This window comes from Tinamus guttatus, unplaced genomic scaffold, assembly GCF_059628265.1.
Source record: "Tinamus guttatus ecotype Peru unplaced genomic scaffold, ASM5962826v1 Tinamus_guttatus_pri_ptg000026l, whole genome shotgun sequence".
NCBI classification, from domain to species: Eukaryota; Metazoa; Chordata; class Aves; order Tinamiformes; family Tinamidae; genus Tinamus; species Tinamus guttatus.
In genome coordinates, this window is record NW_028288560.1 from 2698319 (window position 1) to 2725670 (window position 27352).

At 66.9% G+C, this 27352-nt stretch overlaps 5 protein-coding genes and 3 pseudogenes across 6 annotated transcripts in view; 7 read left to right on the forward strand and 1 right to left on the reverse strand.

Moving 5' to 3' along the window:
* NT5DC2 (5'-nucleotidase domain containing 2) overlaps positions 1–2257 on the reverse strand; it is a 27326-nt gene extending 25069 nt beyond the window's left edge. The window contains exon 1 of the mRNA XM_088527533.1: positions 1993–2257. Within this exon, the coding sequence (XP_088383659.1) occupies positions 1993–2242 (250 nt within the window). The 5' untranslated portion in view covers positions 2243–2257. The remainder of the gene's footprint in view (positions 1–1992) is intronic.
* Positions 1–7504, forward strand: part of LOC148596214 (E3 ubiquitin-protein ligase PHF7-like) — a gene marked incomplete at its 5' end in the record, with an annotated part of 499504 nt that extends 492000 nt beyond the window's left edge. The window contains 4 exons of the mRNA XM_088526910.1: positions 6460–6566; positions 6672–6782; positions 6967–7079; positions 7170–7504. Of these exons, the coding sequence (XP_088383036.1) occupies positions 6460–6566; positions 6672–6782; positions 6967–7079; positions 7170–7504 (666 nt within the window). The remainder of the gene's footprint in view (positions 1–6459; positions 6567–6671; positions 6783–6966; positions 7080–7169) is intronic.
* UQCC5 (ubiquinol-cytochrome c reductase complex assembly factor 5) lies at positions 2008–3480 on the forward strand. 2 transcript variants are annotated; one of them, XM_088527548.1, is made up of 3 exons: positions 2008–2032; positions 2762–2934; positions 3239–3480. In XM_088527548.1, the coding sequence occupies exons 2-3, from the start codon at positions 2784–2786 to the stop codon at positions 3304–3306; spliced, it is 219 nt and encodes a 72-aa protein (XP_088383674.1). In that variant the 5' UTR covers positions 2008–2032; positions 2762–2783; the 3' UTR covers positions 3307–3480. The 2 variants fall into 2 exon arrangements, with proteins under 2 accessions (XP_088383674.1, XP_088383668.1); XM_088527542.1 differs by lacking the exon at positions 2008–2032 and adding an exon at positions 2444–2525.
* Positions 7505–7627: 123 nt separating the features above from the next.
* On the forward strand, positions 7628–14431 carry LOC148596217 (uncharacterized; annotated as a pseudogene).
* Positions 14432–14537: 106 nt separating this feature from the next.
* LOC148596218 (E3 ubiquitin-protein ligase PHF7-like) lies at positions 14538–16681 on the forward strand. The gene is made up of 8 exons (XM_088526929.1): positions 14538–14552; positions 14932–15033; positions 15291–15406; positions 15461–15557; positions 15637–15743; positions 15849–15959; positions 16144–16256; positions 16347–16681. The coding sequence occupies exons 1-8, from the start codon at positions 14538–14540 to the stop codon at positions 16679–16681; spliced, it is 996 nt and encodes a 331-aa protein (XP_088383055.1).
* Positions 16682–17266: 585 nt separating this feature from the next.
* On the forward strand, positions 17267–21773 carry LOC148596219 (uncharacterized; annotated as a pseudogene).
* A 106-nt stretch (positions 21774–21879) lies between these two features.
* LOC148596220 (E3 ubiquitin-protein ligase PHF7-like) lies at positions 21880–24023 on the forward strand. The gene is made up of 8 exons (XM_088526942.1): positions 21880–21894; positions 22274–22375; positions 22633–22748; positions 22803–22899; positions 22979–23085; positions 23191–23301; positions 23486–23598; positions 23689–24023. The coding sequence occupies exons 1-8, from the start codon at positions 21880–21882 to the stop codon at positions 24021–24023; spliced, it is 996 nt and encodes a 331-aa protein (XP_088383068.1).
* A 123-nt stretch (positions 24024–24146) lies between these two features.
* On the forward strand, positions 24147–27279 carry LOC148596221 (uncharacterized; annotated as a pseudogene).
* The last annotated feature ends 73 nt before the right edge of the window (positions 27280–27352 follow it).

Here is a 27352-nt window from a genome sequence, read left to right on the forward strand (position 1 = left end):
TAGGTGCAAAGACATCTCTTGATCCACAGAAACTAAGGAAAGCAAGAACAGACTCTAATCTACATCCTCAGTATTAGCAAAGTCTCTCTAAATTCACACCATCTGCTCCAAGTCTTGAGCTACACCACCCCCTGCCTCTTTTGGCAGGGGAAGGGAAGTCACACTAAGTGAAAGCAGTAGCCTTAAAGCATCACAGTGAATGAAATACAGTCTTAAAAGTCAGTCTTGTGAAAGGTAGAGGGGAAATAAATAATGCAGAGAATGACTTCTCTTGGCCCAGCCCTAAGGGGAGATTTTTACCTTCTATCACATACTGCTCGTTTTCCCTGAAGTGCTTTTCTCAAACTGTTATGCACTCTCCTTGCTACCCAAATACTGCAGTCTTCTTATTTGAATGGCAAGTATGAAGGCAATCTTTTTTTTCCCCAATATATACAGTATTTTGACTGCAATGCACTAAGAAAACTGTATTCAGTAAGTGAAAACAACACATAAAAACATGAAAAAAACCCACATAATAAATTCTACTGACAGGGACATCTTTCCCCAAACTGACAGCCGTAACTGACAAAACAGAAAAGCAGAGTTTCTGAGACCGGGGGAGTAGGTGGCCGCACAGCGATTTTTTTAAGGATCTTCTTAAACTTGCAGTTGATGGATCAAAGGGCAACAATGTTTTCAAACACAACCAACCTTCCAAATCCCTAATCCAACCAGAGACTCAGTTTTACATCCAAGTTAGAAAGGAGGGCAAACAAAGGAACGGACAGACGCCAGATGCAGCACAACTCGGCTTAGCTATCAAAGCAGCAGTAAAACCAACTAGGACCAACCTGGTTTATGCTTTTGCTTGCCAAGACCTGAATAACAGCACAGTCTTGAAATTTCAGTTTGGGGAACTATTTCTTAAACGAACAGGGGCCTCCTTAGGTAACATCACCTAATGACAAAAAAATCACCTGGAGATTTGTGAAGAGCCTTCTCTGTCTACAAACAGGCTATTTCATCTATTTCCTCCTGCATCTCTAGTCCTGCTGATCAGTTCTCCATCTCGAGAAATAACTCTGCCACACGCACGCCAACAAACGGAAACTATGTGAATATGCACACCGTAATCTGTCACGTATCCAAGGGAGCGTTTTGCCAAGAGACCGTGATATTAACATATCCACGTTTATACCACTATGGAAAAGAAAAATGACTTTGAGGATATTCGGGTCCAGACATCACCGCAGCTCCCGCGAGCTGGAATTCCTTTCCAGTCATGGGGCTGAGAGCACAAGCAGGGTTAGGGCAGGGGCTGGCGTTGAGCTGCAGGACTTGGCCACCACGCTGTACCAAGCGGAGGAGGGCGCATCCTGCAAAGCTGGAGGAGACGGGATCCCAATGGATCAGGCGACAATTTCTTCATATTTGCATGTCACCAAGGACTCCAGATTTTATGTGAAATCCCATGTTTTGGGAGGCGGGACAGGGTTGAAGATGGAACATGTCGGTCTCCAAAGGGAAGGACTCCTCGTAGGCCGAGGGCCGCCTGTTCTCCTCTGCCAAGGCTGCCACAAAGCTAACAGAGCTGTGTAAGGGCAGGGACAAAGTCATCGCAGCTACTGCTCACCCGTGCTCACCTGCAACGTGACGAGAGCTGACAAACCACGGAGAACAGGTCCCCGTTCAAGGCGCGCCGTTGAAGCCAGTGCCTCACACCTGCAAACAGCTGCGCAACGGCCTGCACCCGACCGCAGCAGGCGGCCTCGCGGACCCCGCGCCACGGCTACGAGAAGCGCCGAGCACAACAAGGCGGTGCGCGGCGGAGGAGCACGAACCGACCGCGGGCCGCTCAGCACCAGGCACCCACCAGGAGCTGCAGCACCGTCCCCTCCGCGCTCGGCGGAGACGGGACGAGCAGCCCGCGCCGAGCACCGGCGGCGGCCACGTGTGCAGCGACGGGAGATGGCGACAAAGAGAGGGCGCGACGCGAGCAGCGGCGCTTACCGTACACGAGCTTCTTCATCTCGTGGTAGCGGGCCCACAGGTAGGTCTTGGTGTCGGCGCCCTCGGGGGGCGCGGGGGCGCTGCCAGCGGCGGGACCGGGCTCCGCGGCGCGCCGGGCTCTGCCGGGGGGCTGCCCGTGGCCGCCGTCGCACGGGCCGCTGCGGGGGCGGCAGCTCTGGCACGAGACGGCCAGGGCGAGGAGGCGCGGCGCGGCGCGGCCCCTGCGCACAGCCCCGCCGAGCGCCGCCATGGCCCGGCCGCGCTGCGCTGCCTCCCTGCGCGCGGGGGAGCCGCCTCGGAGCCGCCGCCGCGCTGCGCTCCGCGCCGCCCGCCCCGGCCCGGCCGCGGCCACTCCGCGCCGGGGGGCGGGGCCGCCAGCCGCGCCTCGCCATTGCGCCGCCGCCCGCCCCGCCCCGCCCCGCCCCGCCCCGCCCCGCCGCGCGCCGCCCGCCAATCAGGAGGCGCACGTCACGTGGCGCCGCCGCCGCGCCGCTGTTGCCGGGGCTCGCGCCGCGCGGCCGCTCTCGCCTGAGGTGAGGGGCGCGCGGCGGGGGGCGGGGGGGGTCGCGCGCGCCGGGCGCCTCTGCTGATTGGCTGCGCGCCGCGGCCGTTGGGACTGTTACGGCCGTTGGAGGCGTTGCGGGGGGGGGGGGGGGTTGGCGTTGTTCTGTCATGGCGGGGCGCGCTGGGGCCGCTTCACGTTACGTCCCTCCTTTCACACCTCCCCGTCTTCTTGTCCCTGCTGCTTGGGGCCTGCTCTGCTTTCCAGGGAGCTCGCCAGGCCACCGGCCATGCTGGTGAACAGGAGTTTGAAGCGGCTCCTGCAGCTGGTGCCCGGCAAGCAGCGCTTCGGCGCCTACCGCTTCCTACCCTTCTTCTTCCTGCTGGGGGGAGCCATGGAGTGGTTCATGATCAACGTCCGTGTGGGCCAGGAGACCTTCTGTGAGTGAGGCGGGGACCCCTTTGGCTGCTTGAAGACCCGGGGAGAATGCGAAACACCCCAGTGGGCCAGTGTGGGTGGAGGGCACTGGGAATAGGCAGAAAACACCACTATCTTCCCCCATCCCCTGTGCTTGGTCTAGAGTGCTAAACTCTGAACTCTGATTCATGTTGGCTTCAATTTTCTATTGTCTGTCAGCCTCTGCAAGAGGAAGCTGGATCGAAAAATTTAAAAAGATGATAGATGTTATACATTTAATATCATTATGTTCTTGGAAATTGCTAATATAATGTCTTTTCCTGACAGATGACGTTTACCGTAGGAAACAGTCTGAAAGACGGTATCAGGCGAGGATGGACAAAACTGAATTTTAGGTGAAACATTTCAAAGCAGATGTCCTGAATTCTTCAGTCATATTAATATCAAAGAAATATTACAGCCATTGCAGTGGTAGGTGCAAGATTTTGTCCTGTGCAAGATGAACTGTGATCCACAAGTTTGTGTTACAAGTTTAAAAACATTTTTGCACTATATTCTTCCACCATCCACGTACCTTTTTATGTTTTTTTTTAACCAAATGCAGCACAGAAAAGTTTATTGCATTTTGGCTTCTGCCATCTATTTAGTATTTGTTTAGTTCTTGTAAATAAACCAGACTGAACAAGAAGTCCTGTTCCCACTTTTCTCTGCTTGATCAGACACCATTATTTTCCCTATGGAAAAGTAGTCCAATACTGCACACATAATATCTTGGCAAAAAGGAAAAAGTACCATATTTAATTTGGTTGCTTTGTACTGATGGAAACAGCTCTTACCTTGGATTTTTCATTCCCATACAGCATTATATTAGCTGGACAAAATAGCACAAAATACACAAAACCTGTAGACAACCGTGTGCTTGATGCAAAGCCTAACTAAATCCCCATGCCAGGAGTAGGTTCTGGGTCACGCTACCAGCTGCTCACGTATTCCAGGAACAGTCTCGGAAATAACAAGGTTTTTGTTCTCAAATTGAATGATACCAAATCGGGAACTGTCAGCATCCTAGCTCCCACTAGCTCTGGTTTATTCTCTTATAGGAATGATCATGACAGTAATTTCCACAAACTGCCACTGTAAAAGGCAAAATTTAGTCTGAAAATTGTGTTCCATGGTGGAACTGTGAACTCATCTTCATTTATGCTGTATTCCTCCTTCTATGATTAAATATTACCAGTGCCCTGTTAAAAATACACATGGAATCCTGTACAAAACAACACTACAGTACAGGTGTATTAAGCACAGAACTTGCTCATGTGACAGATGTCACAATCGGCAGCGGTAGCTGCCGCAGCCACTCTCCATATGGCTACAGCCCCAGGGCCCCGGCATCCCCTGTGCAGCATAACAGTCCAGACAACATTTCTGGAGACGGCAGGGGACCATACAGTCTGGAAGCCTGAGTCTCTGTAGGACAAACACCAAGAAATGCGTTGCCAAAGCCTGGGAACAGCAGGGGGCTGCAGAGGGGACACGCATCCATGCAGATCTCTGCACCAGCGGAGGGCTGGGGGGGCCACGGAGAGGCAGGGGAGGCACAGAGCTCCTGGAGGAGCGGTGGGCGTCCCTGCTTGGCAGCTCCAGCTCCCCTGCCCTGCTCCCACCCAAGAGCCCTGTCACCACATGGTTACCAGAGAATCATAAAGTTTGGAAGGGACCTCTAGAGGTCATCTAGTCCAACCCCCCTGCACACACAGGGTCACCTAGAGCACATGGCACAGGACTGTGTCCAAGCGGGTTTTGAAGATCCCCAGAGACAGAGACTCCATGACCTCTCTTGGCAACCTGTTCCAGTGCTCTGTCACCCTCACTGTGAAGAAATTTTTCTTTAAGTTCCTGGGAAACTTTTGATGCTTTGGTTTGTGGCCATTATTTCTAGTTCTGTTGGTGGCCACCACTGAAAAGAGGCCAGGACCATCCTCCTCGCTCTCTCCCTTCAGGTATTTATATATACACTGACCAGGGCCCCTCCCAGCCTTCTCTTCAGGCTGAACAGGCCCAGCTCTCAGCCTTTCTTCATAAGGCAGATGGTCCAGGCCCCCAGTCATCCTCATAGCCCTGCGTTGGACTCTCCCCAGTAGATCCATGTCCCTATTGTATTGGGGAGCCCAGAACTAGACACAGTTCTCCAGATGTGGCCTCACCAGGGCTGAGTAGAAGGGCAGGATCACCTCCCTCGACCTGCTGGAGACGCTATTCTTAATGAACCTCAGGATCCCATTGGCCTTCTTGGCCATGAGGGCACACTGCTGCCTTATGGTCAACTTGTTGACAAGAGCAGACCTGGAGGAGAACCTCGACATGCCAGTGCCAGGACTCTCCGCACTGCTCAGTTGACAACAATCTGAAAACTGAGGATGAAGAGGAAGGCGCCTAACTCTCACAAGCAGGGTGAGGAGGCCGGACCCGCCCCACATCCCCACCGCCAGCTGTGGCAACGGTGCCCTGCCCTCTGCTCAATAAAGTTTCTATCTGCCCTCCACATGCTGGGAGATGAGCCTGGTCTTCCTCGGCCTCTTGCACCAGAGCGGAGCTCGCTAGAGCTTGAACCTAGAGCTTGCTGCCCACATTGCTTCACCCTAGGCCTTTCCCAATGGCTCCCGTGGGCGAGCGGGATCTATCTCCCGGGAAAGCCCTGCTCCTTCTGGGGGGGAGTCGTGCCTGTAGCTGCCGTGTCATGACTGTGCCGCGTGAGCACCGGTGCCCTGTGACACGGCCGTGCGGGCAGCACATCAGGGGCCGCTGGACGCCAACAAGGCTCAGTTTGGAGGAAGCGCCTCGGAGCGGCTTGGGAAGGTCGGCGAGTGGATGCGAGCGGATGGCGGCGGAGAGCGGAGAGCGGACGCAAGAGGAAGCCGCCTTTGCCCATGACGCAGGGCTTCTCCAGGCACAGCCGCCACTCTCCGCATGGCCACAGTACCACGGCCCAGGCGTTCAGCATGCAACGTAACGGCCCAGAGAGCATTTCTGGAGGTGAACGGACCACACGGCTTGGAAACCCGAGTCTCTGTAGGGCAAACGCAAAGACACGCGGCGCCACGGCCCAGCAACGGCGGCGGGGGGGCGGCAGGGCCCCACGAGCCGCGCCGGGAGGCTGCGACCGCTCTGAACCGGTGCCAAGCGGCTGAGAGTCAGGGAACTCTGGGCTTGGAGCTTTGTTCCAACGGGGCTGAGCAGCGTTTGCGGGTGACAGGGTTCCCCAGGGAACATTCTAGAAGGAGCACGATGAGGCCACCCTCTGTGAGAAGAATTCTGCTCGGAGCACCGGCCGCAGCAGAGCGTGCTTGTGACACCTGGTGCAGAAACGCTCTGCATCATCTGCTTCGAGCAGCTGGAGGACAGCCTCACCTTTGGCACCATGGTGTGCCCATCGTGCAGAGGGGCCTGGTTCCACCGAGACTGTATCCAGGTAGGAGGTTTCGCCTGTCCCGGGGCACGGCCAGGGCCCAGCAGCAGCTGCTGCTAGCGCCGCTTGGCTCTCTGCACAGGGACTGGCTACCAGCGCGGGCCGCGAGCACTTCCGCTGCCCCGGGTGCAACGACAGGAGGACATTCCTGCCGGAAATGCTCCGAATGGGGATCCTGGTCCAGTTCAAGTTGGTGTCCTGCTGCCCTCATGCCGGGCTCCCCACGGAGCTGGAGGCGGGATGGGAGCCAGGCGAGCGGGGAAGGCTCATGAGCTCCCCTTCCTTCTCCTGCAGAAACCCTGCCTGGGAGGACGGCCGGTACGAGGAGCTGTACGACCGGCACAGCCAGTGCGACGCCAGCCGCTGCCTCTATCGTAGAGGGAGGCAGCGGGTGGAGGAAAGAGGGTAGGGCACCGAAGCTGCCTCTGGCAGCCGCCGGGCTGGCCGCGGAGGCCGTCGCGCCGCGAGCAGGCGCTCAGCGCCGGAGCGGGACCGGGCGCTGCCCTGATCCGCTCCCTTGGCCTTGGTCGCCCTGCCGGCATCGCGGCCAGCCCCAGCTGCCACAGCACCAGCCCGTTTGCTTGCCCAGGCCCTGGGAGCTCATCCTGTGCAGCTCGTGCGCAGCCAGGGGAACGCACCGGCGCTGCTCCGCACTAACGAGGGACACCTGGGAGTGCAATGAGTGTGCCGGCCTGGGCCCTGGTAAGAGGCGAAGCCCCGCGGCCCCGGGCTCGGGCCAGGGCCAGGCAGGGTCTCGCGGCCGTGCCGCTCACTGTCCCTCTGCCCTCACAGCCCCCAGGGTGCAGCCACAGCCGCCCGATGCCGCCAGCATCAGTGCAGGAGCGGCGGCAGCTCCTGGCTCTGCTTGTGCTCCCAGCACCAGAGTGAGAAGCCGGCAAACACGCGCGTCGCCCTCCGGCTCTGTGACACCCTCGGGCTCGCCATCAGACGCGGCGAGCTCCGTAACCAGCAGCCGAGGGGAATCTGCGTCGGCTTCCAGCTCCCCGGCTCCCGAGAGCAGCCCCCAGGCAGCGCGGCCAGGACCGGAGCGGCGCCCAGGACCGGAGCGGCGCCCAGGACACTCCCGCCTTGCCCAGCGGACCCGCCACCCGTATAGGCGGCCCTGACAGCCCCGCGGGACAAACCGTGTCCAGCAGGCCCAGGAACAGCCCCTCGGAGCCCGCACTGAGCCCCGGTGCTGTCCCGTTTGCAGTATCTCGCCACCGGGCTGGCGCAGCGCGGCGTGGGCGATGAGGGTATCTGCAGGTTCCTCCCGGCAGATATCAAGCATAGTGTTAAGGCTGCGAGCCAGAAGGTGAGGCCGGGGCAGGGCCGGCAGCTCCGTGCGTGCAGAGGCTCGGGAGGGCTCAGCCGAGGGCGCGGGACACAAAGGCCGCGTTCCGAGGGGCTCCGACAACGCTCCCGGGAGCTCCGGCGGCTCCAGCGCAGGCAGCGACCTCGTGCACGAGGAGGCTCTGCGGGACGGGAGGCACCGGGGCCTTTCCTGGGGACGCGGGGCTGGCCGGGGAGGCCCAGCGCACGTCACCCACGGGGCTGCCGCGCTCTCTGCAGAGCTGCTTCGTGTGCGGCGAGCGCGGTGCCTCCCGCCCGTTTGCTTTCCCAGGCCCTGGGAGCTCATCCTGTGCAGCTCATGAGCAGCCAGGGGAACGCACCGACGCTGCTCTGCAGTAACGAGGGACACCTGGGAGTGCGACGAGTGTGCCGGCCTGGGCCCTGGTAAGAGGCAAAGCCCCGCCGCCCTGCGCTCGGGCCAGGGCCTTTGGCACCATGGTGTGCCCATCGTGCAGAGGGGCCTGGTTCCACTGGGGCTGTATCCAGGTAGGAGGTTTCGCCTGTCCCGGGGCACGGCCAGGGCCCAGCAGCAGCTGCTGCTAGCGCCGCTTGGCTCTCTGCACAGGGACTGGCTACCAGCGCGGGCCGCGAGCACTTCCGCTGCCCCGGGTGCAACGACAGGAGGACATTCCTGCTGGAAATGCTCCGAATGGGGATCCTGGTCCAGTTCAAGTTGGTGTCCTGCTGCCCTCATGCCGGGCTCCCCACGGAGCTGGAGGCGGGATGGGAGCCAGGCGAGCGGGGAAGGCTCACGAGCTCCCCTTCCTTCTCCTGCAGAAACCCTGCCTGGGAGGACGGCCGGTACGAGGAGCTGTACGACCGGCACAGCCAGTGCGATGCCAGCCGCTGCCTCTATCATAGAGGGAGGCAGCGGGTGGAGGAAAGAGGGTAGGACACCGAAGCTGCCTCTGGCATCCGCCGGGCTGGCCGCGGAGGCCGTCGCGCCGCGAGCAGGCGCTCAGCGCCGGAGCGGGGCCGGGCGCTGCCCTGATCCGCTCCCTTGGCCTTGGTCGCCCTGCCGGCATCGTGGCCAGCCCCGGCTGCCACAGCACCAGCCCGTTTGCTTGCCCAGGCCCTGGGAGCTCATCCTGTGCAGCTCGTGCGCAGCCAGGGGAACGCACCGGCGCTGCTCCGCAGTAACGAGGGACACCTGGGAGTGCGATGAGTGTGCCGGCCTGGGCTCCGGTAAGAGGGGAAGCCCCGCGGCCCCGGGCTCGGGCCAGGGCCAGGCAGGGTCTCGCGGCCATGCCGCTCACTGTCCCTCTGCCCTCACAGCCCCCAGGGTGCAGCCACAGCCGCCCGATGCCGCCAGCATCAGTGCAGGAGCGGCGGCAGCTCCTGACTCTGCTCGTGCTCCCAGCACCAGAGTGAGAAGCCGGCAAACACGCGCGTCGCCCTCCGGCTCTGTGACACCCTCGGGCTCGCCATCAGACGCGGCGAGCTCCGTAACCAGCAGCCGAGGGGAATCCGCGTCGGCTTCCAGCTCCCCGGCTCCCGAGAGCAGCCCCCAGGCAGCGCGGCCAGGACCGGAGCGGCGCCCAGGACCGGAGCGGTGCCCAGGACACTCCCGCCTTGCCCAGCGGACCCGCCACCCGTATAGGCGGCCCTGACAGCCGCGCGGGACAAGCCATGTCCAGCAGGCCCAGGAACAGCCCCTCGGAGCCCGCACTGAGCCCCGGTGCTGTCCCGTTTGCAGTATCTCGCCACCGGGCTGGCGCAGCGCGGCGTGGGCTATGAGGGTATCTGCAGGTTCCTCCCGGCAGATATCAAGCGTAGTGTTAAGGCTGCGAGCCAGAAGGTGAGGCCGGGGCAGGGCCGGCAGCTCTGTGCGTGCAGAGGCTCGGGAGGGCTCAGCCGAGGGCGCGGGACACAAAGGCCGCGTTCCGAGGGGCTCCGACGACACTCCCGGGAGCTCCGGCGGCTCCAGCGCAGGCAGCGACCTCGTGCACGAGGAGGCTCTGCGGGACGGGAGGCACCGGGGCCTTTCCTGGGGACGCGGGGCTGGCCGGGGAGGCCCAGCGCACGTCGCCCACGGGGCTGCCGCGCTCTCTGCAGAGCTGCTTCGTGTGCGGCGAGCGCGGTGCCTCCCGCCCGTTTGCTTTCCCAGGCCCTGGGAGCTCATCCTGTGCAGCTCATGAGCAGCCAGGGGAACGCACCGACGCTGCTCTGCAGTAACGAGGGACACCTGGGAGTGCGACGAGTGTGCCGGCCTGGGCCCTGGTAAGAGGCAAAGCCCCGCCGCCCTGGGCTCGGGCCAGGGCCTTTGGCACCATGGTGTGCCCATCGTGCAGAGGGGCCTGGTTCCACTGGGACTGTATCCAGGTAGGAGGTTTCGCCTGTCCCGGGGCACGGCCAGGACCCAGCAGCAGCTGCTGTTAGCGCCGCTTGGCTCTCTGCACAGGGACTGGCTACCAGCGCGGGCCGCGAGCACTTCCGCTGCCCCGGGTGCAACGACAGGAGGAGATTCCTGCCGGAAATGCTCCGAATGGGGATCCTGGTCCAGTTCAAGTTGGTGTCCTGCTGCCCTCATGCCGGGCTCCCCACGGAGCTGGAGGCGGGATGGGAGCCAGGCGAGCGGGGAAGGCTCACGAGCTCCCCTTCCTTCTCCTGCAGAAACCCTGCCTGGGAGGACGGCCGGTACGAGGAGCTGTACGACCGGCACAGCCAGTGCGATGCCAGCCGCTGCCTCTATCGTAGAGGGAGGCAGCGGGCGGAGGAAAGAGGGTAGGACACCGAAGCTGCCTCTGGCAGCCGCTGGGCTGGCCGCGGAGGCCGTCGCGCCGCGAGCAGGCGCTCAGCGCCGGAGCGGGGCCGGGCGCTGCCCTGATCCGCTCCCTTGGCCTTGGTCGCCCTGCCGGCATCGTGGCCAGCCCCGGCTGCCACAGCACCAGCCCGTTTGCTTGCCCAGGCCCTGGGAGCTCATCCTGTGCAGCTCGTGCGCAGCCAGGGGAACGCACCGGCGCTGCTCTGCAGTAACGAGGGACACCTGGGAGTGCAATGAGTGTGCCGGCCTGGGCCCCGGTAAGAGGCGAAGCCCCGCGGCCCCGGGCTCGGGCCAGGGCCAGGCAGGGTCTCGCGGCCGTGCCGCTCACTGTCCCTCTGCCCTCACAGCCCCCAGGGTGCAGCCACAGCCGCCCGATGCCGCCAGCATCAGTGCAGGAGCGGTGGCAGCTCCTGGCTCTGCTTGTGCTCCCAGCACCTGAGTGAGAAGCCGGCAAACACGCGCGTCGCCCTCCGGCTCTGTGACACCCTCGAGCTCGCCATCAGACGCGGCGAGCTCCGTAACCAGCAGCCGAGGGGAATCCGCGTCGGCTTCCAGCTCCCCGGCTCCCGAGAGCAGCCCCCAGGCAGCGCGGCCAGGACCGGAGCGGCGCCCAGGACCGGAGCGGCGCCCAGGACGCTCCCGCCTTGCCCAGCGGACCCGCCACCCGTATAGGCGGCCCTGACAGCCCCGCGGGACAAGCCATGTCCAGCAGGCCAAGAACAGCCCCTCGGAGCCCGCACTGAGCCCCGGTGCTGTCCCGTTTGCAGTATCTCGCCACCGGGCTGGCGCAGCGCGGCGTGGGCGATGAGGGTATCTGCAGGTTCCTCCCGGCAGATATCAAGCGTAGTGTTAAGGCTGCGAGCCAGAAGGTGAGGCCGGGGCAGGGCCGGCAGCTCCGTGCGTGCAGAGGCTCGGGAGGGCTCAGCCGAGGGCGCGGGACACAAAGGCTGCGTTCCGAGGGGCTCCGACAACGCTCCCGGGAGCTCCGGCGGCTCCAGCGCAGGCAGCGACCTCGTGCACGAGGAGGCTCTGCGGGACGGGAGGCACCGGGGCCTTTCCTGGGGACGCGGGGCTGGCCGGGGAGGCCCAGCGCACGTCACCCACGGGGCTGCCGCGCTCTCTGCAGAGCTGCTTCGTGTGCGGCGAGTGCGGTGCCTCCCGCCCGTTTGCTTTCCCAGGCCCTGGGAGCTCATCCTGTGCAGCTCATGAGCAGCCAGGGGAACGCACCGACGCTGCTCTGCAGTAACGAGGGACACCTCGGAGTGCGACGAGTGTGCCGGCCTGGGCCCTGGTAAGAGGCAAAGCCCCGCCGCCCTGGGCTCGGGCCAGGGCCTTTGGCACCATGGTGTGCCCATCGTGCAGAGGGGCCTGGTTCCACTGGGACTGTATCCAGGTAGGAGGTTTCGCCTGTCCCGGGGCACGGCCAGGGCCCAGCAGCAGCTGCTGTTAGCGCCGCTTGGCTCTCTGCACAGGGACTGGCTACCAGCGCGGGCCGCGAGCACTTCCGCTGCCCCGGGTGCAACGACAGGAGGAGATTCCTGCCGGAAATGCTCCGAATGGGGATCCTGGTTCAGTTCAAGTTGGTGTCCTGCTGCCCTCATGCCGGGCTCCCCACGGAGCTGGAGGCGGGATGGGAGCCAGGCGAGCGGGGAAGGCTCACGAGCTCCCTTCCTTCTCCTGCAGAAACCCTGCCTGGGAGGATGGCCGGTACGAGGAGCTGTACGACCGGCACAGCCAGTGCGATGCCAGCCGCTGCCTCTATCGTAGAGGGAGGCAGCGGGCGGAGGAAAGAGGGTAGGACACCGAAGCTGCCTCTGGCAGCCGCTGGGCTGGCCGCGGAGGCCGTCGCGCCGCGAGCAGGCGCTCAGCGCCGGAGCGGGGCCGGGCGCTGCCCTGATCCGCTCCCTTGGCCTTGGTCGCCCTGCCGGCATCGTGGCCAGCCCCGGCTGCCACAGCACCAGCCCGTTTGCTTGCCCAGGCCCTGGGAGCTCATCCTGTGCAGCTCATGCGCAGCCAGGGGAACGCACCGGCGCTGCTCCGCAGTAACGAGGGACACCTGGGAGTGCAATGAGTGTGCCGGCCTGGGCTCCGGTAAGAGGCAAAGCCCCGCGGCCCCGGGCTCGGGCCAGGGCCAGGCAGGGTCTCGCGGCCGTGCCGCTCACTGTCCCTCTGCCCTCACAGCCCCCAGGGTGCAGCCACAGCCGCCCGATGCCGCCAGCATCAGTGCAGGAGCAGTGGCAGCTCCTGGCTCTGCTTGTGCTCCCAGCACCAGAGTGAGAAGCCGGCAAACACGCGCGTCGCCCTCCGGCTCTGTGACACCCTCGAGCTCGCCATCAGACGTGGCGAGCTCCGTAACCAGCAGCCGAGCGGAATCCGCGTCGGCTTCCAGCTCCCCGGCTCCCGAGAGCAGCCCCCAGGCAGCGCGGCCAGGACCGGAGCGGCGCCCAGGACCGGAGCGGCGCCCAGGACGCTCCAGCCTTGCCCAGCGGACCCGCCACCCGTATAGGCGGCCCTGACAGCCCCGCGGGACAAGCCATGTCCAGCAGGCCAAGAACAGCCCCTCGGAGCCCGCACTGAGCCCCGGTGCTGTCCCGTTTGCAGTATCTCGCCACCGGGCTGGCGCAGCGCGGCGTGGGCGATGAGGGTATCTGCAGGTTCCTCCCGGCAGATATCAAGCGTAGTGTTAAGGCTGCGAGCCAGAAGGTGAGGCCGGGGCAGGGCCGGCAGCTCCGTGCGTGCAGAGGCTCGGGAGGGCTCAGCCGAGGGCGCGGGACACAAAGGCCGCGTTCCGAGGGGCTCCGACAACGCTCCCGGGAGCTCCGGCGGCTCCAGCGCAGGCAGCGACCTCGTGCACGAGGAGGCTCTGCGGGACGGGAGGCACCGGGGCCTTTCCTGGGGACGCGGGGCTGGCCGGGGAGGCCCAGCGCACGTCACCCACGGGGCTGCCGCGCTCTCTGCAGAGCTGCTTCGTGTGCGGCGAGTGCGGTGCCTCCCGCCCGTTTGCTTTCCCAGGCCCTGGGAGCTCATCCTGTGCAGCTCATGAGCAGCCAGGGGAACGCACCGACGCTGCTCTGCAGTAACGAGGGACACCTCGGAGTGCGACGAGTGTGCCGGCCTGGGCCCTGGTAAGAGGCAAAGCCCCGCCGCCCTGGGCTCGGGCCAGGGCCTTTGGCACCATGGTGTGCCCATCGTGCAGAGGGGCCTGGTTCCACCGGGACTGTATCCAGGTAGGAGGTTTCGCCTGTCCCGGGGCACGTCCAGGGCCCAGCAGCAGCTGCTGCTAGTGCCGCTTGGCTCTCTGCACAGGGACTGGCTACCAGCGCGGGCCGCGAGCACTTCCGCTGCCCCGGGTGCAACGACAGGAGGACATTCCTGCCGGAAATGCTCCGAATGGGGATCCTGGTCCAGTTCAAGTTGGTGTCCTGCTGCCCTCATGCCGGGCTCCCCACGGAGCTGGAGGCGGGATGGGAGCCAGGCGAGCGGGGAAGGCTCACGAGCTCCCCTTCCTTCTCCTGCAGAAACCCTGCCTGGGAGGACGGCCGGTACGAGGAGCTGTACGACCGGCACAGCCAGTGCGACGCCAGCCGCTGCCTCTATCGTAGAGGGAGGCAGCGGGTGGAGGAAAGAGGGTAGGACACCGGAGCTGCCTCTGGCAGCCGCTGGGCTGGCCGCGGAGGCCGTCGCGCCGCGAGCAGGCGCTCAGCGCCGGAGCGGGGCCGGGCGCTGCCCTGATCCGCTCCCTTGGCCTTGGTCGCCCTGCCGGCATCGCGGCCAGCCCCGGCTGCCACAGCACCAGCCCGTTTGCTTGCCCAGGCCCTGGGAGCTCATCCTGTGCAGCTTGTGCGCAGTCAGGGGAACGCACCGGCGCTGCTCCGCACTAACGAGGGACACCTGGGAGTGCAATGAGTGTGCCGGCCTGGGCCCTGGTAAGAGGTGAAGCCCCGCGGCCCCGGGCTCGGGCCAGGGCCAGGCAGGGTCTCGCGGCCGTGCCGCTCACTGTCCCTCTGCCCTCACAGCCCCCAGGGTGCAGCCACAGCCGCCCGATGCCGCCAGCATCAGTGCAGGAGCGGTGGCAGCTCCTGGCTCTGCTTGTGCTCCCAGCACCAGAGTGAGAAGCCGGCAAACACGCGCGTCGCCCTCCGGCTCTGTGACACCCTCGAGCTCGCCATCAGACGTGGCGAGCTCCGTAACCAGCAGCCGAGGGGAATCCGCGTCGGCTTCCAGCTCCCCGGCTCCCGAGAGCAGCCCCCAGGCAGCGCGGCCAGGACCGGAGCGGCGCCCAGGACCGGAGCGGCGCCCAGGACGCTCCCGCCTTGCCCAGCGGACCCGCCACCCGTATAGGCAGCCCTGACAGCCCCGCGGGACAAGCCATGTCCAGCAGGCCCAGGAACAGCCCCTCGGAGCCCGCACTGAGCCCCGGTGCTGTCCCGTTTGCAGTATCTCGCCACCGGGCTGGCGCAGCGCGGCGTGGGCGATGAGGGTATCTGCAGGTTCCTCCCGGCAGATATCAAGCGTAGTGTTAAGGCTGCGAGCCAGAAGGTGAGGCCGGGGCAGGGCCGGCAGCTCCGTGCGTGCAGAGGCTCGGGAGGGCTCAGCCGAGGGCGCGGGACACAAAGGCCGCGTTCCGAGGGGCTCCGACAACGCTCCCGGGAGCTCCGGCGGCTCCAGCGCAGGCAGCGACCTCGTGCACGAGGAGGCTCTGCGGGACGGGAGGCACCGGGGCCTTTCCTGGGGACGCGGGGCTGGCCGGGGAGGCCCAGCGCACGTCACCCACGGGGCTGCCGCGCTCTCTGCAGAGCTGCTTCATGTGCGGCGAGTGCGGTGCCTCCCGCCCGTTTGCTTTCCCAGGCCCTGGGAGCTCATCCTGTGCAGCTCATGAGCAGCCAGGGGAACGCACCGACGCTGCTCTGCAGTAATGAGGGACACCTGGGAGTGCAATGAGTGTGCCGGCCTGGGCCCTGGTAAGAGGCAAAGCCCCGCCGCCCTGGGCTCGGGCCAGGGCCTTTGGCACCATGGTGTGCCCATTGTGCAGAGGGGCCTGGTTCCACTGGGACTGTATCCAGGTAGGAGGTTTCGCCTGTCCCGGGGCACGGCCAGGGCCCAGCAGCAGCTGCTGCTAGCGCCGCTTGGCTCTCTGCACAGGGACTGGCTACCAGCGCGGGCCGCGAGCACTTCCGCTGCCCCGGGTGCAACGACAGGAGGACATTCCTGCCGGAAATGCTCCGAATGGGGATCCTGGTCCAGTTCAAGTTGGTGTCCTGCTGCCCTCATGCCGGGCTCCCCACGGAGCTGGAGGCGGGATGGGAGCCAGGCGAGCGGGGAAGGCTCACGAGCTCCCCTTCCTTCTCCTGCAGAAACCCTGCCTGGGAGGACGGCCGGTACGAGGAGCTGTACGACCGGCACAGCCAGTGCGACGCCAGCCGCTGCCTCTATCGTAGAGGGAGGCAGCGGGCGGAGGAAAGAGGGTAGGGCACCGAAGCTGCCTCTGGCAGCCGCTGGGCTGGCCGCGGAGGCTGTCGCGCCGCGAGCAGGCGCTCAACACCGGAGCGGGGCCGGGCGCTGCCCTGATCCGCTCCCTTGGCCTTGGTCGCCCTGCCGGCATCGTGGCCAGCCCCGGCTGCCACAGCACCAGCCCGTTTGCTTGCCCAGGCCCTGGGAGCTCATCCTGTGCAGCTCGTGCGCAGCCAGGGGAACGCACCGGCGCTGCTCCGCAGTAACGAGGGACACCTGGGAGTGCGATGATTGTGCCGGCCTGGGCCCCGGTAAGAGGCGAAGCCCCGCGGCCCCGGGCTTGGGCCAGGGCCAGGCAGGGTCTCGCGGCCGTGCCGCTCACTGTCCCTCTGCCCTCACAGCCCCCAGGGTGCAGCCACAGCCGCCCGATGCCGCCAGCATCAGTGCAGGAGCGGTGGCAGCTCCTGGCTCTGCTTGTGCTCCCAGCACCAGAGTGAGAAGCCGGCAAACACGCGCGTCGCCCTCCGGCTCTGTGACACCCTCGAGCTCGCCATCAGACGTGGCGAGCTCCGTAACCAGCAGCCGAGGGGAATCCGCGTCGGCTTCCAGCTCCCCGGCTCCCGAGAGCAGCCCCCAGGCAGCGCGGCCAGGACCGGAGCGGCACCCAGGACCGGAGCGGCGCCCAGGACGCTCCCGCCTTGCCCAGCGGACCCGCCACCCGTATAGGCGGCCCTGACAGCCCCGCGGGACAAGCCATGTCCAGCAGGCCAAGAACAGCCCCTCGGAGCCCGCACTGAGCCCCGGTGCTGTCCCGTTTGCAGTATCTCGCCACCGGGCTGGCGCAGCGCGGCGTGGGCGATGAGGGTATCTGCAGGTTCCTCCCGGCAGATATCAAGCGTAGTGTTAAGGCTGCGAGCCAGAAGGTGAGGCCGGGGCAGGGCCGGCAGCTCCGTGCGTGCAGAGGCTCGGGAGGGCTCAGCCGAGGGCGCGGGACACAAAGGCCGCGTTCCGAGGGGCTCCGACAACGCTCCCGGGAGCTCCGGCGGCTCCAGCGCAGGCAGCGACCTCGTGCACGAGGAGGCTCTGCGGGACGGGAGGCACCGGGGCCTTTCCTGGGGACGCGGGGCTGGCCGGGGAGGCCCAGCGCACGTCACCCACGGGGCTGCCGCGCTCTCTGCAGAGCTGCTTCGTGTGCGGCGAGTGCGGTGCTTCCCGCCCGTTTGCTTTCCCAGGCCCTGGGAGCTCATCCTGTGCAGCTCATGAGCAGCCAGGGGAACGCACCGACGCTGCTCTGCAGTAACGAGGGACACCTGGGAGTGCAATGAGTGTGCCGGCCTGGGCCCTGGTAAGAGGCAAAGCCCCGCCGCCCTGCGCTCGGGCCAGGGCCTTTGGCACCATGGTGTGCCCATCGTGCAGAGGGGCCTGGTTCCACTGGGACTGTATCCAGGTAGGAGGTTTTGCCTGTCCCGGGGCACGGCCAGGGCCCAGCAGCAGCTGCTGCTAGCGCCGCTTGGCTCTCTGCACAGGGACTGGCTACCAGCGCGGGCCGCGAGCACTTCCGCTGCCCCGGGTGCAACGACAGGAGGACATTCCTGCCGGAAATGCTCCGAATGGGGATCCTGGTCCAGTTCAAGTTGGTGTCCTGCTGCCCTCTCATGCGGGCTCCCCACGGAGCTGGAGGCGGGATGGGAGCCAGGCGAGCGGGAAGGCTCACGAGCTCCCCTTCCTTCTCCTGCAGAAACCCTGCCTGGGAGGACGGCCGGTACGAGGAGCTTTACGACCGGCACAGCCAGTGCGATGCCAGCCGCTGCCTCTATCATAGAGGGAGGCAGCGGGCGGAGGAAAGAGGGTAGGGCACCGAAGCTGCCTCTGGCAGCCGCCGGGATGGCCGCGGAGGCTGTCGCGCCGCGAGCAGGCGCTCAGCGCCGGAGCGGGGCCGGGCGCTGCCCTGATCCGCTCCCTTGGCCTTGGTCGCCCTGCCAGCATCGTGGCCAGCCCCGGCTGCCACAGCACCAGCCCGTTTGCTTGCCCAGGCCCTGGGAGCTCATCCTGTGCAGCTCGTGCGCAGCCAGGGGAACGCACCGGCGCTGCTCCGCAGTAACGAGGCACACCTGGGAGTGCGATGATTGTGCCGGCCTGGGCCCTGGTAAGAGGCGAAGCCCCGCGGCCCCGGGCTTGGGCCAGGGCCAGGCAGGGTCTCGCGGCCGTGCCGCTCACTGTCCCTCTGCCCTCACAGCCCCCAGGGGGCAGCCACAGCCGCCCGATGCCGCCAGCGTCAGCGCAGGAGCGACGGCAGCTCCCGGCTCTGCTCGTGCTCCCAGCACCAGAGTGAGAAGCCGGCAAACACGCGCGTCGCCCTCCGGCTCTGTGACACCCTCGAGCTCGCCATCAGACGCGGCGAGCTCCGTAACCAGCAGCCGAGGGGAATCTGCGTCGGCTTCCAGCTCCCTAGCTCCCGAGAGCAGCCCCCAGGCAGCGCAGCCAGGACCGGAGCGGCGCCCAGGACCAGAGCGGTGCCCAGGACACTCCCGCCTTGCCCAGCGGACCCGCCACCCGTATAGGCGGCCCTGACAGCCCCACGGGATTAGCCGTGTCCAGCAGGCCCAGGAACAGCCCCTGGGAGCCCGCACTGAGCCCCGGTGCTGTCCCGTTTGCAGTATCTCGCCACCGGGCTGGCGCAGCGCGGCGTGGGCGATGAGGGTATCTGCAGGTTCCTCCCGGCAGATATCAAGCGTAGTGTTAAGGCTGCGAGCCAGAAGGTGAGGCCGGGGCAGGGCCGGCAGCTCCGTGCGTGCAGAGGCTCGGGAGGGCTCAGCCGAGGGCGCGGGACACAAAGGCTGCGTTCCGAGGGGCTCCGACAACGCTCCCGGGAGCTCCGGCGGCTCCAGCGCAGGCAGCGACCTCGTGCACGAGGAGGCTCTGCGGGACGGGAGGCACCGGGGCCTTTCCTGGGGACGCGGGGCTGGCCGGGGAGGCCCAGCGCACGTCGCCCACGGGGCTGCCGCGCTCTCTGCAGAGCTGCTTCGTGTGCCGCGAGTGCGGTGCCTCCCGCCCGTTTGCTTTCCCAGGCCCTGGGAGCTCATCCTGTGCAGCTCATGAGCAGCCAGGGGAACGCACCGACGCTGCTCTGCAGTAACGAGGGACACCTGGGAGTGCGACGAGTGTGCCGGCCTGGGCCCTGGTAAGAGGCAAAGCCCCGCCGCCCTGGGCTCGGGCCAGGGCCTTTGGCACCATGGTGTGCCCATCGTGCAGAGGGGCCTGGTTCCACTGGGACTGTATCCAGGTAGGAGGTTTCGCCTGTCCCGGGGCACGGCCAGGGCCCAGCAGCAGCTGCTGCTAGCGCCGCTTGGCTCTCTGCACAGGGACTGGCTACCAGCGCGGGCCGCGAGCACTTCCGCTGCCCCGGGTGCAACGACAGGAGGACATTCCTGCCGGAAATGCTCCGAATGGGGATCCTGGTCCAGTTCAAGTTGGTGTCCTGCTGCCCTCATGCCGGGCTCCCCACGGAGCTGGAGGCGGGATGGGAGCCAGGCGAGCGGGGAAGGCTCACGAGCTCCCCTTCCTTCTCCTGCAGAAACCCTGCCTGGGAGGACGGCCGGTACGAGGAGCTGTACGACCGGCACAGCCAGTGCGACGCCAGCCGCTGCCTCTATCGTAGAGGGAGGCAGCGGGCGGAGGAAAGAGGGTAGGGCACCGAAGCTGCCTCTGGCAGCCGCCGGGATGGCCGCGGAGGCTGTCGCGCCGCGAGCAGGCGCTCAGCGCCGGAGCGGGGCCGGGCGCTGCCCTGATCCGCTCCCTTGGCCTTGGTCGCCCTGCCAGCATCGTGGCCAGCCCCGGCTGCCACAGCACCAGCCCGTTTGCTTGCCCAGGCCCTGGGAGCTCATCCTGTGCAGCTCGTGCGCAGCCAGGGGAACGCACCGGCGCTGCTCCGCAGTAACGAGGGACACCTGGGAGTGCAATGAGTGTGCCGGCCTGGGCTCCGGTAAGAGGCGAAGCCCCGCGGCCCCGGGCTCGGGCCAGGGCCAGGCAGGGTCTCGCGGCCGTGCCGCTCACTGTCCCTCTGCCCTCACAGCCCCCAGGGTGCAGCCACAGCCGCCCGATGCCGCCAGCATCAGTGCAGGAGCGGTGGCAGCTCCTGGCTCTGCTTGTGCTCCCAGCACCAGAGTGAGAAGCCGGCAAACACGCGCGTCGCCCTCCGGCTCTGTGACACCCTCGGGCTCGCCATCAGACGTGGCGAGCTCCGTAACCAGCAGCCGAGGGGAATCCGCGTCGGCTTCCAGCTCCCCGGCTCCCGAGAGCAGCCCCCAGGCAGCGCGGCCAGGACCGGAGCGGCGCCCAGGACCGGAGCGGCGCCCAGGACGCTCCCGCCTTGCCCAGCGGACCCGCCACCCGTATAGGCGGCCCTGACAGCCCCGCGGGACAAGCCATGTCCAGCAGGCCAAGAACAGCCCCTCGGAGCCCGCACTGAGCCCCGGTGCTGTCCCGTTTGCAGTATCTCGCCACCGGGCTGGCGCAGCGCGGCGTGGGCGATGAGGGTATCTGCAGGTTCCTCCCGGCAGATATCAAGCGTAGTGTTAAGGCTGCGAGCCAGAAGGTGAGGCCGGGGCAGGGCCGGCAGCTCCGTGCGTGCAGAGGCTCGGGAGGGCTCAGCCGAGGGCGCGGGACACAAAGGCTGCGTTCCGAGGGGCTCCGACAACGCTCCCGGGAGCTCCGGCGGCTCCAGCGCAGGCAGCGACCTCGTGCACGAGGAGGCTCTGCGGGACAGGAGGCACCGGGGCCTTTCCTGGGGACGCGGGGCTGGCCGGGGAGGCCCAGCGCACGTCACCCACGGGGCTGCCGCGCTCTCTGCAGAGCTGCTTCGTGTGCGGCGAGTGCGGTGCCTCCCGCCCGTTTGCTTTCCCAGGCCCTGGGAGCTCATCCTGTGCAGCTCATGAGCAGCCAGGGGAACGCACCGACGCTGCTCTGCAGTAACGAGGGACACCTGGGAGTGCGACGAGTGTGCTGGCCTGGGCCCTGGTAAGAGGCAAAGCCCCGCCGCCCTGGGCTCGGGCCAGGGCCTTTGGCACCATGGTGTGCCCATCGTGCAGAGGGGCCTGGTTCCACTGGGACTGTATCCAGGTAGGAGGTTTCGCCTGTCCCGGGGCACGGCCAGGGCCCAGCAGCAGCTGCTGCTAGCGCCGCTTGGCTCTCTGCACAGGGACTGGCTACCAGCGCGGGCCGCGAGCACTTCCGCTGCCCCGGGTGCAACGACAGGAGGACATTCCTGCCGGAAATGCTCCGAATGGGGATCCTGGTCCAGTTCAAGTTGGTGTCCTGCTGCCCTCATGCCGGGCTCCCCACGGAGCTGGAGGCGGGATGGGAGCCAGGCGAGCGGGGAAGGCTCACGAGCTCCCCTTCCTTCTCCTGCAGAAACCCTGCCTGGGAGGACGGCCGGTACGAGGAGCTGTACGACCGGCACAGCCAGTGCGACGCCAGCCGCTGCCTCTATCGTAGAGGGAGGCAGCGGGTGGAGGAAAGAGGGTAGGACACCGGAGCTGCCTCTGGCAGCCGCTGGGCTGGCCGCGGAGGCCGTCGCGCCGCGAGCAGGCGCTCAGCGCCGGAGCGGGGCCGGGCGCTGCCCTGATCCGCTCCCTTGGCCTTGGTCGCCCTGCCGGCATCGCGGCCAGCCCCGGCTGCCACAGCACCAGCCCGTTTGCTTGCCCAGGCCCTGGGAGCTCATCCTGTGCAGCTTGTGCGCAGTCAGGGGAACGCACCGGCGCTGCTCCGCACTAACGAGGGACACCTGGGAGTGCAATGAGTGTGCCGGCCTGGGCCCTGGTAAGAGGTGAAGCCCCGCGGCCCCGGGCTCGGGCCAGGGCCAGGCAGGGTCTCGCGGCCGTGCCGCTCACTGTCCCTCTGCCCTCACAGCCCCCAGGGTGCAGCCACAGCCGCCCGATGCCGCCAGCATCAGTGCAGGAGCGGTGGCAGCTCCTGGCTCTGCTTGTGCTCCCAGCACCAGAGTGAGAAGCCGGCAAACACGCGCGTCGCCCTCCGGCTCTGTGACACCCTCGAGCTCGCCATCAGACGTGGCGAGCTCCGTAACCAGCAGCCGAGGGGAATCCGCGTCGGCTTCCAGCTCCCCGGCTCCCGAGAGCAGCCCCCAGGCAGCGCGGCCAGGACCGGAGCGGCGCCCAGGACCGGAGCGGCGCCCAGGACGCTCCCGCCTTGCCCAGCGGACCCGCCACCCGTATAGGCAGCCCTGACAGCCCCGCGGGACAAGCCATGTCCAGCAGGCCCAGGAACAGCCCCTCGGAGCCCGCACTGAGCCCCGGTGCTGTCCCGTTTGCAGTATCTCGCCACCGGGCTGGCGCAGCGCGGCGTGGGCGATGAGGGTATCTGCAGGTTCCTCCCGGCAGATATCAAGCGTAGTGTTAAGGCTGCGAGCCAGAAGGTGAGGCCGGGGCAGGGCCGGCAGCTCCGTGCGTGCAGAGGCTCGGGAGGGCTCAGCCGAGGGCGCGGGACACAAAGGCCGCGTTCCGAGGGGCTCCGACAACGCTCCCGGGAGCTCCGGCGGCTCCAGCGCAGGCAGCGACCTCGTGCACGAGGAGGCTCTGCGGGACGGGAGGCACCGGGGCCTTTCCTGGGGACGCGGGGCTGGCCGGGGAGGCCCAGCGCACGTCACCCACGGGGCTGCCGCGCTCTCTGCAGAGCTGCTTCATGTGCGGCGAGTGCGGTGCCTCCCGCCCGTTTGCTTTCCCAGGCCCTGGGAGCTCATCCTGTGCAGCTCATGAGCAGCCAGGGGAACGCACCGACGCTGCTCTGCAGTAATGAGGGACACCTGGGAGTGCAATGAGTGTGCCGGCCTGGGCCCTGGTAAGAGGCAAAGCCCCGCCGCCCTGGGCTCGGGCCAGGGCCTTTGGCACCATGGTGTGCCCATTGTGCAGAGGGGCCTGGTTCCACTGGGACTGTATCCAGGTAGGAGGTTTCGCCTGTCCCGGGGCACGGCCAGGGCCCAGCAGCAGCTGCTGCTAGCGCCGCTTGGCTCTCTGCACAGGGACTGGCTACCAGCGCGGGCCGCGAGCACTTCCGCTGCCCCGGGTGCAACGACAGGAGGACATTCCTGCCGGAAATGCTCCGAATGGGGATCCTGGTCCAGTTCAAGTTGGTGTCCTGCTGCCCTCATGCCGGGCTCCCCACGGAGCTGGAGGCGGGATGGGAGCCAGGCGAGCGGGGAAGGCTCACGAGCTCCCCTTCCTTCTCCTGCAGAAACCCTGCCTGGGAGGACGGCCGGTACGAGGAGCTGTACGACCGGCACAGCCAGTGCGACGCCAGCCGCTGCCTCTATCGTAGAGGGAGGCAGCGGGCGGAGGAAAGAGGGTAGGGCACCGAAGCTGCCTCTGGCAGCCGCTGGGCTGGCCGCGGAGGCTGTCGCGCCGCGAGCAGGCGCTCAACACCGGAGCGGGGCCGGGCGCTGCCCTGATCCGCTCCCTTGGCCTTGGTCGCCCTGCCGGCATCGTGGCCAGCCCCGGCTGCCACAGCACCAGCCCGTTTGCTTGCCCAGGCCCTGGGAGCTCATCCTGTGCAGCTCGTGCGCAGCCAGGGGAACGCACCGGCGCTGCTCCGCAGTAACGAGGGACACCTGGGAGTGCGATGATTGTGCCGGCCTGGGCCCCGGTAAGAGGCGAAGCCCCGCGGCCCCGGGCTTGGGCCAGGGCCAGGCAGGGTCTCGCGGCCGTGCCGCTCACTGTCCCTCTGCCCTCACAGCCCCCAGGGTGCAGCCACAGCCGCCCGATGCCGCCAGCATCAGTGCAGGAGCGGTGGCAGCTCCTGGCTCTGCTTGTGCTCCCAGCACCAGAGTGAGAAGCCGGCAAACACGCGCGTCGCCCTCCGGCTCTGTGACACCCTCGAGCTCGCCATCAGACGTGGCGAGCTCCGTAACCAGCAGCCGAGGGGAATCCGCGTCGGCTTCCAGCTCCCCGGCTCCCGAGAGCAGCCCCCAGGCAGCGCGGCCAGGACCGGAGCGGCGCCCAGGACCGGAGCGGTGCCCAGGACACTCCCGCCTTGCCCAGCGGACCCGCCACCCGTATAGGCGGCCCTGACAGCCGCGCGGGACAAGCCATGTCCAGCAGGCCCAGGAACAGCCCCTCGGAGCCCGCACTGAGCCCCGGTGCTGTCCCGTTTGCAGTATCTCGCCACCGGGCTGGCGCAGCGCGGCGTGGGCTATGAGGGTATCTGCAGGTTCCTCCCGGCAGATATCAAGCGTAGTGTTAAGGCTGCGAGCCAGAAGGTGAGGCCGGGGCAGGGCCGGCAGCTCTGTGCGTGCAGAGGCTCGGGAGGGCTCAGCCGAGGGCGCGGGACACAAAGGCTGCGTTCCGAGGGGCTCCGACAACGCTCCCGGGAGCTCCGGCGGCTCCAGCGCAGGCAGCGACCTCGTGCACGAGGAGGCTCTGCGGGACGGGAGGCACCGGGGCCTTTCCTGGGGACGCGGGGCTGGCCGGGGAGGCCCAGCGCACGTCACCCACGGGGCTGCCGCGCTCTCTGCAGAGCTGCTTCGTGTGCGGCGAGTGCGGTGCCTCCCGCCCGTTTGCTTTCCCAGGCCCTGGGAGCTCATCCTGTGCAGCTCATGAGCAGCCAGGGGAACGCACCGACGCTGCTCTGCAGTAACGAGGGACACCTCGGAGTGCGACGAGTGTGCCGGCCTGGGCCCTGGTAAGAGGCAAAGCCCCGCCGCCCTGGGCTCGGGCCAGGGCCTTTGGCACCATGGTGTGCCCATCGTGCAGAGGGGCCTGGTTCCACTGGGACTGTATCCAGGTAGGAGGTTTCGCCTGTCCCGGGGCACGGCCAGGGCCCAGCAGCAGCTGCTGTTAGCGCCGCTTGGCTCTCTGCACAGGGACTGGCTACCAGCGCGGGCCGCGAGCACTTCCGCTGCCCCGGGTGCAACGACAGGAGGAGATTCCTGCCGGAAATGCTCCGAATGGGGATCCTGGTTCAGTTCAAGTTGGTGTCCTGCTGCCCTCATGCCGGGCTCCCCACGGAGCTGGAGGCGGGATGGGAGCCAGGCGAGCGGGGAAGGCTCACGAGCTCCCTTCCTTCTCCTGCAGAAACCCTGCCTGGGAGGACGGCCGGTACGAGGAGCTGTACGACCGGCACAGCCAGTGCGATGCCAGCCGCTGCCTCTATCGTAGAGGGAGGCAGCGGGCGGAGGAAAGAGGGTAGGACACCGAAGCTGCCTCTGGCAGCCGCTGGGCTGGCCGCGGAGGCCGTCGCGCCGCGAGCAGGCGCTCAGCGCCGGAGCGGGGCCGGGCGCTGCCCTGATCCGCTCCCTTGGCCTTGGTCGCCCTGCCGGCATCGTGGCCAGCCCCGGCTGCCACAGCACCAGCCCGTTTGCTTGCCCAGGCCCTGGGAGCTCATCCTGTGCAGCTCGTGCGCAGCCAGGGGAACGCACCGGCGCTGCTCCGCAGTAACGAGGGACACCTGGGAGTGCAATGAGTGTGCCGGCCTGGGCTCCGGTAAGAGGCAAAGCCCCGCGGCCCCGGGCTCGGGCCAGGGCCAGGCAGGGTCTCGCGGCCGTGCCGCTCACTGTCCCTCTGCCCTCACAGCCCCCAGGGTGCAGCCACAGCCGCCCGATGCCGCCAGCATCAGTGCAGGAGCAGTGGCAGCTCCTGGCTCTGCTTGTGCTCCCAGCACCAGAGTGAGAAGCCGGCAAACACGCGCGTCGCCCTCCGGCTCTGTGACACCCTCGAGCTCGCCATCAGACGTGGCGAGCTCCGTAACCAGCAGCCGAGCGGAATCCGCGTCGGCTTCCAGCTCCCCGGCTCCCGAGAGCAGCCCCCAGGCAGCGCGGCCAGGACCGGAGCGGCGCCCAGGACCGGAGCGGCGCCCAGGACGCTCCAGCCTTGCCCAGCGGACCCGCCACCCGTATAGGCGGCCCTGACAGCCCCGCGGGACAAGCCATGTCCAGCAGGCCAAGAACAGCCCCTCGGAGCCCGCACTGAGCCCCGGTGCTGTCCCGTTTGCAGTATCTCGCCACCGGGCTGGCGCAGCGCGGCGTGGGCGATGAGGGTATCTGCAGGTTCCTCCCGGCAGATATCAAGCGTAGTGTTAAGGCTGCGAGCCAGAAGGTGAGGCCGGGGCAGGGCCGGCAGCTCCGTGCGTGCAGAGGCTCGGGAGGGCTCAGCCGAGGGCGCGGGACACAAAGGCCGCGTTCCGAGGGGCTCCGACAACGCTCCCGGGAGCTCCGGCGGCTCCAGCGCAGGCAGCGACCTCGTGCACGAGGAGGCTCTGCGGGACGGGAGGCACCGGGGCCTTTCCTGGGGACGCGGGGCTGGCCGGGGAGGCCCAGCGCACGTCACCCACGGGGCTGCCGCGCTCTCTGCAGAGCTGCTTCGTGTGCGGCGAGTGCGGTGCCTCCCGCCCGTTTGCTTTCCCAGGCCCTGGGAGCTCATCCTGTGCAGCTCATGAGCAGCCAGGGGAACGCACCGACGCTGCTCTGCAGTAACGAGGGACACCTCGGAGTGCGACGAGTGTGCCGGCCTGGGCCCTGGTAAGAGGCAAAGCCCCGCCGCCCTGGGCTCGGGCCAGGGCCTTTGGCACCATGGTGTGCCCATCGTGCAGAGGGGCCTGGTTCCACCGGGACTGTATCCAGGTAGGAGGTTTCGCCTGTCCCGGGGCACGTCCAGGGCCCAGCAGCAGCTGCTGCTAGTGCCGCTTGGCTCTCTGCACAGGGACTGGCTACCAGCGCGGGCCGCGAGCACTTCCGCTGCCCCGGGTGCAACGACAGGAGGACATTCCTGCCGGAAATGCTCCGAATGGGGATCCTGGTCCAGTTCAAGTTGGTGTCCTGCTGCCCTCATGCCGGGCTCCCCACGGAGCTGGAGGCGGGATGGGAGCCAGGCGAGCGGGGAAGGCTCACGAGCTCCCCTTCCTTCTCCTGCAGAAACCCTGCCTGGGAGGACGGCCGGTACGAGGAGCTGTACGACCGGCACAGCCAGTGCGACGCCAGCCGCTGCCTCTATCGTAGAGGGAGGCAGCGGGTGGAGGAAAGAGGGTAGGACACCGGAGCTGCCTCTGGCAGCCGCTGGGCTGGCCGCGGAGGCCGTCGCGCCGCGAGCAGGCGCTCAGCGCCGGAGCGGGGCCGGGCGCTGCCCTGATCCGCTCCCTTGGCCTTGGTCGCCCTGCCGGCATCGCGGCCAGCCCCGGCTGCCACAGCACCAGCCCGTTTGCTTGCCCAGGCCCTGGGAGCTCATCCTGTGCAGCTTGTGCGCAGTCAGGGGAACGCACCGGCGCTGCTCCGCACTAACGAGGGACACCTGGGAGTGCAATGAGTGTGCCGGCCTGGGCCCTGGTAAGAGGTGAAGCCCCGCGGCCCCGGGCTCGGGCCAGGGCCAGGCAGGGTCTCGCGGCCGTGCCGCTCACTGTCCCTCTGCCC